At 40.6% G+C, this 13,902-nt stretch overlaps 3 protein-coding genes across 6 annotated transcripts in view; 1 reads left to right on the top strand and 2 right to left on the bottom strand.

Moving 5' to 3' along the window:
• ino80 (INO80 complex ATPase subunit) overlaps positions 1 to 434 on the bottom strand; it is a 48,994-nt gene extending 48,560 nt beyond the window's left edge. For 2 of the 4 annotated variants that reach the window (XM_034699581.1, XM_034699582.1), the window contains exon 1: positions 288 to 434. The gene's annotated coding sequence lies outside the window, so the exon portion shown is untranslated. The remainder of the gene's footprint in view (positions 1 to 287) is intronic. The other 2 variants (XM_034699584.1, XM_034699583.1) reach the window with 2 other exon arrangements.
• A 1,623-nt stretch (positions 435 to 2,057) lies between these two features.
• Positions 2,058 to 8,687, bottom strand: vps18 (VPS18 core subunit of CORVET and HOPS complexes). Its single transcript, XM_034699585.1, has 9 exons — positions 8,238 to 8,687; positions 7,945 to 8,086; positions 7,657 to 7,748; positions 6,211 to 6,461; positions 5,677 to 6,030; positions 4,310 to 5,572; positions 3,961 to 4,170; positions 3,045 to 3,281; positions 2,058 to 2,937 (listed from the first exon to the last, which is right to left on the bottom strand). The coding sequence occupies exons 1-9, from the start codon at positions 8,338 to 8,340 to the stop codon at positions 2,641 to 2,643; spliced, it is 2,949 nt and encodes a 982-aa protein (XP_034555476.1). The 5' UTR covers positions 8,341 to 8,687; the 3' UTR covers positions 2,058 to 2,640.
• Positions 8,688 to 10,135: 1,448 nt separating this feature from the next.
• On the top strand, positions 10,136 to 13,463 carry rhov (ras homolog family member V). Its single transcript, XM_034699720.1, has 3 exons — positions 10,136 to 10,469; positions 11,092 to 11,150; positions 11,570 to 13,463. Exons 1-3 carry the CDS (start codon positions 10,265 to 10,267, stop codon positions 12,014 to 12,016), a joined length of 711 nt encoding a protein of 236 aa, XP_034555611.1. The 5' UTR covers positions 10,136 to 10,264; the 3' UTR covers positions 12,017 to 13,463.
• Positions 13,464 to 13,902: the final 439 nt, after the last annotated feature.

Here is a 13,902-nt window from a genome sequence, read left to right as displayed (position 1 = left end):
GACTCTCGTACCATTAATATGAAATATTCAAATCGGCCCTGTCTCTTTAAGGCCACCACCTCCCCGCCTAAACAATGTATTTAGATATGATATTGGTAAATGGGAATAGTTAAGGCAGGCTAGTCGTGATGCAGCGACAGCAAGGCCCCTCCGCCCGCGCCTCTCGTACCCTGCGCTGCGGACACGATTGCCTGGTGAACGAATGATCCCCATGTTTTAATTCTCTCCCTCCCGGCCATCTTCCCCCATTGCTCCTTCGCCATAACTACCACCATGGAGTCTCTCACCTCGGCCCCGTGTCCCCCTTTACGCCTCTCTCTTCGTTGCTGCCGACTCTCGGTTCTCTGACTCCAAAATGGCGGTTTCGGGCGCCGAGCGAGTCTGTGAGCTTTGAGTCGGCAGCAACAGCAGAGAGGCGGCCACTTTCTGTTACTGAGAGAGCAGAGACACGACGCCATGGCGAGGGTACAGCAAGGAGCAGGCGTTATAATCGAACTCCGAGAGAGGGACACTCGCGTACGGATGTCTTGGAGGGCGTTAAATGTGATATGGCATCCAAATAGGGTTCTCACTAACGAGGTGATGTGCATTTACACACTTTGTGCCGTTTTGGACCTTGTACACAAACTTATAAAGATTAATCGATGCATTTCCGAAGTCGATTAGTAGCGCCTGCCCATCGCGAAGATTACCGAGCAACGTCTTACGTCATCAGAAGGGAACTCCGTTTTAGGTATGGTGGGGCTGTTGGGAACCAATAATGTGTTTAATTATGTTATTTTGATTTTAAGTGTCATTTTTATATGAATAAATACTAATTACTCACCTGTTCAAACTGGAAAATTCACTCTTACTGGACTCTGTGCACTTCACTAGATTTTTTTTATTTTTTATTTCTTATTTCTTGTTTGTTTTAATGATGTTTTAAAAATGATGAATGTTTTTATTCTCTGTAAGGTGACCTTGGGCGACTTGAAAGGCGCCCCAAATAAAATGTATTATAATTATTATTATTATTATTATTATTATTATTATTATTATTATTACTATGTGATAATAAAATGAAATGTATAGTTACTGGGATGAACACTTTTTATTATAGGGCTAGCAGGATCCCAAACATAAGATAACATAGATAAGATAAGATAAGATAAGATATTACTTCATTGATCCCCCCAGGTGGGATTCAGTTGTTCCAGACATAAGTACAATCAAGAAGAAGTTCCAATTAGTAAAATAAAATAAGTAAAAATAAAAATAGATAAATAAAGATAGAATACAATTTAGATACAGTTGTGCTCATAAGTTTATATACCCTGGCAGAATTTATGATTTCTTGGATAGTTTCTGTTGTCATTATGATATAAAAAGAGTAAACACAGTAGTTTGACAATAAATGGCTTTACCCAACCACTAACCATGGGTAGAAAAAAAAGGGTTTTCTCTTGTCATTCATATTCTCTGAAAAATGGCCAAAAAAAATCACAAATTCTGCCAGGGTATGTAACCTTATGAGCACAACTGTATAGATAATGTTACAAATGGAATTTAGATAAATCCAGATGTTATAAATGGATTAAATAGCAGTGATTACAGGCAGTATTACAAATGTTTCAGTAGTGACAGGTTGACATGGTGTGATTATGGTTGGTAATGACAGATTAAGCAATATAATAAATAAATATGGGTAATATGACCGTAAGTTGTACCAAACAATAATAATGTAATATAACATAATATAATATAGCAAAGGTAATTATATAATATAATGTAATATGCATTTTAAGTCATGATGCCTACTGGCACTGTGGCCATAACTAATTTCTCTTATATACACCACAATTTACCACCACAACATGAAGTACATATTATTGTATGCTACTTATGAGTGATTATGTCCATTTAATGCTCAAGTTCTATGATATCCTTTTCTACCCATGAGCTACATTTTCAGTGTTTGGTGACTGTGATTAAGATTGTCGATTTCCCTCAGTTCAGCAAACAATTACAATCATTTCATAAATATGACACTTTAAACAAACACAACAAACAGACCATCATAATGACAAGCTTTTATTGGCCACAGTTGAATCGCAAAACAGTTAGTAGATGCAGTTCTTTTGCCCCTTCACTCAAGGTAAATGTAGACCCGTAGAGCAGAATGATTAAAACTTAGCAAAGGAATCACAGTCTAAGTGCAGGTTATGTTTTCAAAAGACAAAAAAGTGCATGACCCAGTGAGTTAACAGTTGTTTAGTGCAGTTATATCAGATTTCAGCTTTCTAATCCTTATCTTATTACAGTCAGCGGATCAAGTACATTGTATGCACTGTACTGCCCTGGTAATTCTTCACATCCCAATATGATCTTGTATCATTGCGAGCAGTTTCTATAATTTACAACACATTCCTGTACAAAGTTCACAAGCCTTTAAATGAGCTCCAAATACTGCCAGGACAAACAAGTGTAATCTGTAGAGAACTGAAGCTGATGCTATTTTCTGCATGAGGCACTTCCAACAGGCATTCAGGTGAAGTTAATATCCACAGAACGGTTCAGCACTAACATTGGTGAAGTTGCATTGACATATAAATGAAGGGCTATCATGTCTTTTCATATTTAAAGAAGAAGGAGACGACTTCATAGCCAGCTGGATTTCTCCTCCTCAAATTTCTGCGGGTCAATGAAAGGCTTGTCAATGGATTTGATCATCAGATCGCCGCAGTACACGCATTCTGATGCAATGATGTCATCAATGTCCGATTTTATCTGCTCACGGCTTGACCCCGCACTGCCCTTCCCCAGGCTGGACGAGTCTCCTTCGTCTTTTGTCAGTGTGCGGTGGCGTGACTTGGAAGATTGTGTTGTGGAAGCCAGCTTTTTCTGCAGCTCCTCCAGACGAGTCTGCTTATAGACAGACAGGTGAGGGGTCACTTCCTGTAAGGCAGGGGAAAACCAGGGGCACAGATTAGACCAAAAATCTTTATTCATGTAGTGCATATGTATTTTTATATTGTATAGTACAATATAAAAAGACTTGTTACCTGGAAGAGACAGTCATAGTGGAACATGTGGCCGCACAGGTACAGATAGAAAGGCCTGTTGAGTAATGGAAAGTCACAAGACGCACACTTTTCTTGGGAATCCACAACCCCATATTTGTTCCTCATTTCCTGGATGTCTTCTCTGATGCGTTTGGCGCTTTCTGTGGCCTCCTCCATTTCCTGCTTTAGCTCCTCGATGTGCTGATTGTACTCCTCAAGAGAGCTGCAGATGGCTTCCTGAACACCAACATGAACCAAAGATTAAAAGCAAGTATTTTAACCAATATGCTGGGGGGGTTGTGTTAATACTGAGTATGGCATTACAAAGGGATTGTAGAAAGCATCCAGGTGAGTTTATCTGATTTGTGACAGAGAAACAATGTTGTTGGGTTATGAGTCCAGCACTATCATGATTGCGCACGCCAATCTGTGTTGGGGGGCTAAGAGGAAATCTGGTTTGGGAGGGATAGTGTTGACATTCGAAGTCCCTCTCTCTGAACAGATGTTTACTCTGTGACTACCAACAGCAGCTTTAAGGCCCAGTTCAAAGCAGGACTTTTAAGCCCACCAACTTTTTGCCCTTAGTGTAAAAGTCATAGAGGTGTAATGATGGGACGAAGTTGAGGTGTCACAGGAGTGAGTTGGGACCACTGTAAAACAGAGATGGCAGGGCAACAGCGTTGTATGCATGTGCATGTCTGAGTGTGTGTATGTGAAGCTCCTGCTGCTTGTTTACAAGTTGTGCCTCTTGTGTTTCCACAAAGCTGTAATGCAGTGTGAAATCACACACTGTGACACCGCTATTACGCCTTTGTGGTATTCAATGGAACAGGATAAATGCATAGTGATGGCAGAGCTTTGTCACAGCCCTGTTGAGGACTCGTACTGTACAAAGGGCTTTAGTTTAGACACGCACCTTAAAATGATCGATGGTGACAAAGTCTGGGAAGAAGGGCAGGATGTCCTCAATCTTGAGCAGGTTGCAGCTGGACAGACAGTTCATGGCTTTCTTCACATCTTTCTCCTCCTGCACAACGTGGCGGGCAATCTTCAGCCAGAGCTTTTTCCTCAGCTCCTCATCATCCTCAGGGAGGTCTGCACATGACTTGGCCAAGTCAACATCTACCTATGGACAGTGGGGATTAGATGACTTTTCAATTTCTGTTTAATGTTTGAGATTTTTTTTTCCTTTAGCCATGATCTGGATAATTAAATAATCATTATCTGAAAAAAAAGAGATGATATTTTTAAATGCATTTTCTTACTTGTAAAGAAAGATCCACTGCCTCCTCATACAGCTCCATAATCCTATAAACCAGCACACAGGCCCGTAGGTATCCATGTTCTGCACACAGCCTCAGTGCGTACTTCAGATCATAATGGATCTCTGAGGCGTGTGTTCCTGCCTGCTCCAGATACCACAGCAGAGAGTCCTGCTTATACTTAGCGTAAAGTGACAGCAGGTAGTTGTGGATGGCCTCCTCCGTCACAGTCAGCTCATACACACAGAACTCCATGTAGCGGATGGTTTCGTTGATCTGCTGGGTGCTTCCCATCTGGCTGTAGTTCATCAGAGCTGGGATGAGCTTCTTCGGGTCCAGCCGCTTGCCCATCTGAATCCATGCGTCGACTACTTTTTTAGGAATGTGTTGCATTAGGACTGGGGAGAACTTGTAAAAGAGCTTTTGATCACAGTGCTTGGAGAGGACCTCCAGAGCGGCGCTGAAGTCATCATGCTGGCAGTAGTGGGATATCACTCTCTCGTAGTCCTGCATGACGACTGAGAAGTAAACCATGTCGTCCACGTTCCCGTGGCTGGCCAACAGGTCGTAGATGGTGGTGCGGTTGTTGAACAAACACTCCTTGTGCTTGGAGTTGCTGAGGAAGTGGCGAAACTCCTCACGGGTCTCCTGGAAGATGATGCAGTTCCCGTCGCTCTCCAGCTGGCCAAGCCGGTTCAGGTAGAGCTCAGCTAGCCAGGTGACCAACAAGGTGATCTGTGTTCTCTCGCTTGGTTTCAAATTATTCAGCTTCTTTAGCAAAAACTCCTTCAGGGCTTCTTCTTGTTTGGCTTCTATGAACTTGAGCGCTATCTCTTCAAAATAGTTCTGCGTCAGCGCGTAGCATTTGGCGCTCTCAATGTAGCGCTTGTTCTGGAAGCAGTGCTCCGCCTCCTTAGCAAGCACCATGTCCATACACTCAGGCCGGTCTCGGCAGTACTCCTTGGCCAGATCAAATTTAGTCATGCTCATGTACATCTGCCACACATCTCTGGACTCACGCTGGACATGGTACCGGAAAACAGCTCGCTCAGTGTAGATCCACACCAAGCCACCTATTGGGTCCTTTATCATCTTCTTAAGGGCGCCAAATTTATCAGGGAACACATCCTCATAGACCACCTGTCCATTTAGGGTGCAGATGGCCTTAACCCGGTCATGAAGCAGCAGCAGGAAGTGGAACTGAGTCAACACAATGGAGATGGGCTTGTTGACACTTAAATCAATATCCGGGGTGTACTCCCATACCTGTTTTAATGTGAAGGAGGAAATATGTTTAAAAAACAAGGAACATACAAAGATGAAAGTGGAGATGGTAAAAGAAAACGTAATGAGAGAACAATCAGTGTTACCTGCACATCACTCAGCAGGGAATCTGGCCTGACATAGTCAAGCTGACCATACAGAACTCCATTTCCCATCATCCAAGCAAACGCCTTCGGTGAAGTACGAAGCTTTGAGGTGTAGAAGGTGATCTCGCTGTAGCCCATGTTAGCTGGAAACTCCTGGAAACTGGGCAGAAGGTCCTGATTCTGGCTGAAGATGGAGCTGAAGCCCTGCTGCTCCGACCCTTCGGCCACTTTCCCTACAAACTGGAACAGACGCTTGCGGGTGGTGGCGATGATGAAGTACTTATTTTCAAGGCCGCGCTCCACCTCCAGGCAGCATACGGGTGCAGGTTTCCCATCCTCCTCCAGGGAGTGGACCTATCACAGGCAGGAGTATATGTTGATGTTACTGATCAGCTGCATGCCAAGAAGATGCAGTGTTTCCCACACATAGACGATATTCCTATAGCTCAGCATTTAACTGTCAACATGACCCACCGTGAACTGGACCTGTATATAATATAACAGATACTAAAAATACACCACTTATATTCTGACCTGTCTGAAGTATTGATCTGGATTGGTGTTGAACAGGCTGCCCTCAGTTGCAGAGATCTCTGCCTCAAAGATGATGCCTTGACTGGTACCGACCAGGATCGGCCCTGTGTTGGTCTCGTTGCCCAGCAGCTTGTTCCAGCCTACGCTCTCGATGAGGTGGCCTCTCCAGCGGGACAGACTGCGCACCTTCTGTGTGTTCCTGTTGAGGTAAAGACACTCGCTGGTGCTCAGGCTGATCAGCAGATGGGAGCCTGCAGTGGGATGATAAGGAGTCATCATGAACCTAATCTTCATGACAGTGCTAAAGTAATCATATAACTGATGAAGTGCAAGTTTGAAATGGTCTTGCCCCTGTGTTTTGTTAGTCTTGATATTGCCTGCCTGTGTTTTGTTAGTCTTGATATTGTCTGCCTGTGTTTTGTTAGTCTTGATATTGTCTGCCTGTGTTTTGTTAGTCTTGATATTGTCTGCCTGTGTTTTGTTAGTCTTGATATTGTCTGCCTGTATTTTGTTAGTCTTGATAGTCTTGATATTGTCTGCCTTTGTTTTGTTAGTCTTGATATTGTCTGCCTATGTTTTGTTAGTCTTGATATTGTCTGCCTGTGTTTTGTTAGTCTTGATTTATTCTGCCTGTGTTTTGTTTGTCTTGATATTGTCTGCCTGTGTTTTGTTAGTCTTGATATTGTCTGCCTGTATTTTGTTAGTCTTGATATTGTCTGCCTGTGTTTTGTTAGTCTTGATATTGTCTGCCTGTTTTGTTAGTCTTAATATTGTCTGCCTGTGTTTTGTTAGTCTTGAGTTTGTCTGCCTGAGTTCTGTTAGTCTTGATATTGTCTGCCTGTATTTTGTTAGTCTTGATAGTCTTGATATTGTCTGCCTTTGTTTTGTTAGTCTTGATGTTGTCTGCCTGAGTTTTGTTAGTCTTGATGTTGTCTGCCTGAGTTTTGTTAGTCTTGATATTGTCTGCCTGTGTTTTGTTAGTCTTGAGTTTGTCTGCCTGTGTTTTATTAGTTTTGATATTGTCTGCCTCTGTATTGTTAGTCTTGATATTGTCTGCCTGTGTTTTACTAGTCTTGATATTGTCTGCCTGTGTTCTCCTAGTCTTGATGTTGTCTGCCTGTGTTTTGTTTTGTAATTGTCTATTGTATGATTTGTAGCTGTGAGGTTTTAAAGTCTTACTGTGTCTGTGTTGTGTAAGTACCTGCCTTGGGACTATGGATGAAACGTAGCATCTGTGCTAAGTCCGGAGCATTTACATTGATGCTCAATGCATTAATGTTGATTAATGTGCATTGTCCCAACTCAATAAACAAATAAATGAAGTAAAATAACCATTAGTGCAGTCTGTAATTTATTTCATCCAATGTGATATAAAAAGGCTCAAAGTTTAAATAAGCTATTGTCCATGGTAAGCCTTTCTTGGCATTCATTTTGTGGGGGCCTCACCTGTGGGGTCCAGGAACAGCTTGTGCACTTTGCTCTCATCTTTCCTTCCTAATTCTGTCTGATTAGGCTGATCAGGCTTGGCCAAGTCAATCCTGTAAAGTATAACAGAGCATTACACATTAGTATCAGATTGTTGTATCAGCAGCTCCAGTAAACAAGCTAACAAACAGCTAACCACAGATGAGTACTACCAATCACAGTGAAGTACAAGAGAATAACTAATCAAATCAAACCCATAGAAACAATAGTGAGTATTTATCATCACAGGGTTCTGATAGTGTTATTTGCCTCAGAAGAGTGTCCTTTCCCAGACTCATGCAGAGCTGATTGTTGCACACTGAGAGATGGTTGATCTTCTCTGGTGGAGTAAAATCGATCCTTTGCTTGTTGAATATCGGTTTCTCTTCCTCGAGCCTCACGTTCACAAAGCCTGGTGTAAAGGAACAAGTACAACATCATTTCAGGGAAAGCCTCACGCCAAATGACAGCATGATTGAATGGTGTGCTTGTAGACGCCTAAGAACTTAAAACATTATAGCATGTTTGCAGACGGAGCATCTCCAGAAAAGAAGGCAGCCTACCTGAGTGTGTCAACCCGATGTTGGCAGATGACAGGCGGCTGTGCTGCTGCGCACTTTGCCTGGTGTTTTGCGAGTCCTCGTACTCGTCAAGAATTGAAGCCATTTTAGAGTGTAACCGTTACCTTATTTCTTCACCTGTGCAAAGAGTCTTCTCGGATAAAAAATACCGGATGAATAATCCTAAGACGACATAGCTTTACAACAGCTAGCTAGCTCTCACAACTCCAAGCTGTTTGGCGCACACTAGCGCATTCCCTCCCTACGCATGCGCTGATATTGGGAGCTGGATACAGAATATGATGCTTTCCGTGGAAGTAAACATATGAGTTTATGAAATATATAACATCTAGGACATCATGATAACAGCTAGCCTAGCTTCAGACTCCACAACACTGTCAGGGTGGACCCGGAGAATCAGGTGACACACTGAATCATGTGATCACATTTGGTGTAGCGCTTATTTCTGTCACTAGATGGCGCAGTTCGTCCTAAATTAGTATGACTTTTTTAGTGCAGCTCTCTTTAAGTTATTTATGCTTTAATGATCAATCAATCAATCAAGCTTTATCTATATAGCACCTTTCATACAAATCAAATTCAACCTAAAGTGCTTTACAGCGATTGAAAAACAAGAAAGAAGCAGAAATAAAACAATGGCAAGACATTAGGGGAAAATAATGATAATAAAATATAATACTGATAATAATACAAATTAAAATAACATAAAATAAAATAAAATAGAGACTAATGTACACCAACAATAAAATATGTGCAATCAAAATAAGTTAAAGCATCAAAATTAAGAATACAAATAGTTAAAATAAATAGATTTAAAAAGGGTAAGAAAAAGAGTTGAAAATAAAACTTAGGCTAAAAACATCAATAAAACTGAGTAGATAAATAAAATGAATGAATAAATCAATAAAAATAGAATAATATAACAGTTAAAATTACTTAAATAATAAAGTAACATTTAAATCTATACTAAAGTAAAAGGTAAGTAATACAATTGTTAAACCCTACATAAAATGGATTTGAAAAAAGACAGTAAGCTATAACTACTTTTCAACCTACTTGCATGTGTCAGAGTTGCAATAATGAACTCACTAACAAGCAAGCAAACAAACAAACCAAAACAAACAATACAATTAGCACAAAAAGGACCTTCAAGACTAAAGAAATCATGATCATTTAACTTGACTTTTCTATCTATCTATCTATCTATCTATCTATCTATCTATCTATCTATCTATGCCACAGGGTCAACAGGCATATTTTAAATGTACCAGAAGTCCTCTCTGTGTGATCAGTTTGGCACTAGGATTTCTTCTGTTATTGTGAATTAATCAATGTTGCTATGAGGCTGTGACAAATCAGAACCAAGTATTTAGCACAGCCTGGTAATAAGTAAGACAGCCAGGTAATGAATGTTCTGAAATTGAAATGAGTTGCTATTGATATTTCTTAGACATAAATAATCCTGAACACTTAAACTCATTGATTCAATATGAACTTACACAGCAGAAAGTATAACATCATCATATAAACTAACTTCATCTTAGCATCCAAAGCTTTGACTGCCAGCATCAGTACTTACCATCACTGCATACTGTAATTGTCTAAAAGTTTTTAGCTAAATGGTTAATCAATGTATCATGGGATAAGATCCCAGTGGAACCAACATTGATTTCATGTGTTGGTTTGTTTCTAATTTTAAAAAGACCCTTTTTTTTTTTTTTTTTTTCAATTGACACATCATACTCTGAAACTCACATAAAAAGGTATACAGTGAATGTAGTCATTATTACTGTATCCATCCATCCATGCATCCATCAGGCTTCTCTTCCTTGTGTCGGTGGGAGTGTCTATGCAAATCACAACCTGTCTGGTCACAAAGTTACCCTAAAGACTTCCCTCCCCTCTCATGTCGCCCGTCAGTTCGAGCAGCATCGCCAGCACTTAGTGATCAAGTATCACAGAGATCAGAAAGGAGAGTCTGCGTTCAGAGGTTTAATGCTCGGCTCGACATGCCACCTAACATGGATTATTTCTACCACGAGTCCCGAGTCCCCTCAGCTTGCGGGCTGACCCGGGAGGACGAGCTGGATCCCGAGGTCATCAGCTGTATGCTGGTCGGAGACGGAGCTGTGGGGAAAACCAGCATGATTGTGAGCTACACCTCCAATGGATATCCGGCAGAGTACCAACAGACTGGCTTTGATGTCTTTTCTGGTGAGTTTACATTTTTGTATTAATGTGTTTATCAATCTCCCCAATTGCATTCAGTAATATTATACAGTATACAAACATGTAGCAGTTATTTATAGGTGATTTGTTCTATGTAGGTGCCTATGTCTATGGTAGGATGTTTGGTGACTTGGAGGTGCTCCAAAAAAATTGCCCAAAGTTTAATTCATAAAGTTTTTTTATTTGAATGGAATTAATCATGCCAATTGTGCATGTACTTATTTTTTATTGCCTGTAGTTGCTAGTTGTATAATCCAAAGTTGTTGAAGCAGTGGCATACATTTGCATGTGTGCTGGTGTTTCTGCTTTGGCTCACTCTAAGCTATTACATCAAAAACTAATGGGCTTAAAATCTATAAAGTGTCACTGTTTACTGAGTAATATGACATATAATGTTAAGTTTTTGAAGTGTGATTGTGTTATTGTGAAGAAAAAAATCGATTGTGCTTACTCAATAGTATACAAGAGAAATATGTAAAGGGTCTCAATTGCTTATATGATTGTTGGGTTCTGTTTGTGCTTTGTTTGGACATTTGCAATGCATTTTTTCTTTCATATATCTCTGAAATACAGTGATTTAAATTAAAATGATCTTCTTTATTTACAGGTCAGGTCCAAGTAGAAGGATCTCCAGTCAAAGTTCAGCTTCTGGACACTGCTGGACAGGTAAGAATGCTCCTTAGATTTCTGTTATTTATTTATTTATTTATTTATTTATTTATTTATTTATTTATTGACTGACTTTTCAATTAGAACTCATACAGTCATGTGCCACCACACAGACCACTTTTTGTATTTATTCTGTACTTACAAACTCACATCAGTTTTCTATAGTTGAGAGTTGTCAGATGATATTTCCATCTGTTACACAAACCCTCAAACATTAAGTCCTTTGATTAACTCTGAAGGTACAAACTGTGCGACATCATTGCTTCAATTCAATGACTCAGTAATAAGATTTCCTCATGTACAGTATATGATTGTGTGACTGATCATTTCCTCACACTTCAGTGACTCAGTCCCTTTCACTCTACCATGTCTGAACACAGTTTGACACATCCTTTCTTTGTTTATGTTCCTTTCAGGAAGAGTTTGATGAATTCAGAGCTCTGTCCTACGCCCACACAGATGTCTTCCTCCTGTGCTTCAGCATGGTCAACCCCACCTCATTTCACAACATCACCAAGAAGTGGGTTTCAGCAATACGGGCTCAAAACCCGTCCTCGCCTATCGTTCTTGTTGGGACTCAATCCGACCTCTTGCTAGATGTGAACGTCCTCATCAACCTGGACCAATCCAACGTCAAGCCTGTTCTGAGCTCCAGAGCCCGGAGCATGGCGGAGAAGATCAGGGCTACGGACTACATTGAGTGTTCCTCACTCACGCAAAAGAACTTGAAGGAGGCGTTTGATGCAGCCATCTTTGCAGCCATTAAGAACAAAACTCGCAAGAACAAGAAGAGGAGATTTTCTGACAGGCGCACTAAAGCTTTCTCCAGGTGCAGCTGGAAGAAGTTCTTCTGCTTTGTCTAAACCTACTAACAGACTCTGAACCCTGTGGGTTATGGACTAAACTCTTATTTATTTATATTAGCTTTGAGGTCACAGCTTTGATCTGTGGCATCCACCCCTCCTACATATTTGGCATCTTTTACTCCGGGATGCCAAATGGTGCAGAGAAGTAAAACATGAGCAGAGTTAGCATACAGAGAGGATTATGGGTCATTCTCAGAAAGGGTGAGGTTTCACTCAGGACAGCTGTGTTTTTTACATTATATCCAAATATGTTATTGTTCCAGGGTTATATAAAAACATAACTAACATGTTGTATAGTTCAGGTTTGTGCTACCTTTTGAATTCACTATTTGTGAGCCTTTATGAGAAAAGCACAGTGACGTGAGTCAAAGGAGGCCAACATATAACCAACATACAGCCACAGAGAGAGAGAGTGCAGGTCGTCATGTAAATGTTGTTGATTTGCATGCTGTGCTTTGCAGCTTTCAATGCAAGTGAGAGAGAAACAGACAGTGTCCGGGCTCTGTTTGAGCACATGGGCGTTAGCTACTTCTCTGTTGTATTCGTGCTGTCTGGCTGCACCAGCCTATTTATATGCAACAGCTGCAAGTTCATGTTGCAGTGCAAGATGCCACATTCTTACCTGTGTGTGAAAGCTCCCCTGACTGGTATTTTCTAGTCTGCAAGTTAGTTATCCGGCAATCGTACCACCACGTATACCTGTGTTTACTGACAATTCATTAGCTAATTTTTGGAAAATAGTCTTAGAATTATATTTTTTTCTGACAAACCTGAAATAGATATATTTTTTACATCTTAATTCTCAGATTGACATAGGAACTTGCTTGGAAATCCTCTTCTCTGGGCTGAAAGGTTTCATGGGAACAGTAATCATTGGCTTTTCGTGCCTTCCTCCCATCAATCTGCATCTGTGAAAAGTGGCACTGCAGGAGTCTTGACTTCCACCCTGCAGTCCCTCCCACCTGGCTTTTTATTCTGGCCTCTTTGTTAGTAAGCTGAATACACTCCTTATCTCCTCAATGGGCCTGTATGCATAGACTTATAGCCCGCAAAACTGCCTCTGTTTGAATGTAAGTGTAAGCCAATACACTGTATGAGAAGCCTTGATATGGATGTGCAAAAGAGATTCATATTTTGCATCCCAGTTTAAAAATATCTGGAGGTTTTACAAGTGACCAGAGTTCGGGCTTTACTGTATTATGCTTCTTGTGGAAGTGGATTGAATATAAATGTTATTCTGTTTGTGAAAACAGGTTATTTTTCATGTTTTATGTATATGATATATAAATTACGACATGGATTTTAAACGCAATACTACTCACAAACTGGTTTTGTTACCATTTGTATCCCTGTCATTAATCTGACTCAACCATCTCCCTCTCTGATATGTGTCTTTTTTACATGTTGGAGCGATGTGATGCAAATAAATGAAGTGCAAATTATAGCCCCTGTGTCACGTGTATTTTCAGAACAGCTTCCAAGAAATGAAATGACGACCATGTTTCAAATCTGATAAAAGCATCAGAGAAGAGTTTTTAAAGGAGTCATGAAAGCACTAAGAAGCTGCGTGTATTGTTCTCTGCAAGGAGTCTGAACAACCCTGCTCACCACTCCAGGTACTTTTCCTGAACCATTACTTCATCCATGGATATGATAAGTGACCCTTTAGCTCCAGCTGAGCCCCGGGTTGACCAATTCTAATGCAATCCACATGACTGCTGATGGGCTTTGGCAGTGCCATGCTGTGACTGATTGCTGCATCTGATTGTGCTGTTTTTCAAAAGGGCACAGAAGGGTGGTATTCAAAACAGTGATTGAGTCAAATACTATGACTGAGAATAAACAGTAACAGTGTGATTGCTATTCATTTGATTAGATTTTGT

This window comes from Notolabrus celidotus, chromosome 13, assembly GCF_009762535.1.
Source record: "Notolabrus celidotus isolate fNotCel1 chromosome 13, fNotCel1.pri, whole genome shotgun sequence".
Taxonomy (NCBI): Eukaryota; Metazoa; Chordata; class Actinopteri; order Labriformes; family Labridae; genus Notolabrus; species Notolabrus celidotus.
This window is presented reverse-complemented; position numbering and strand designations above follow the sequence as displayed.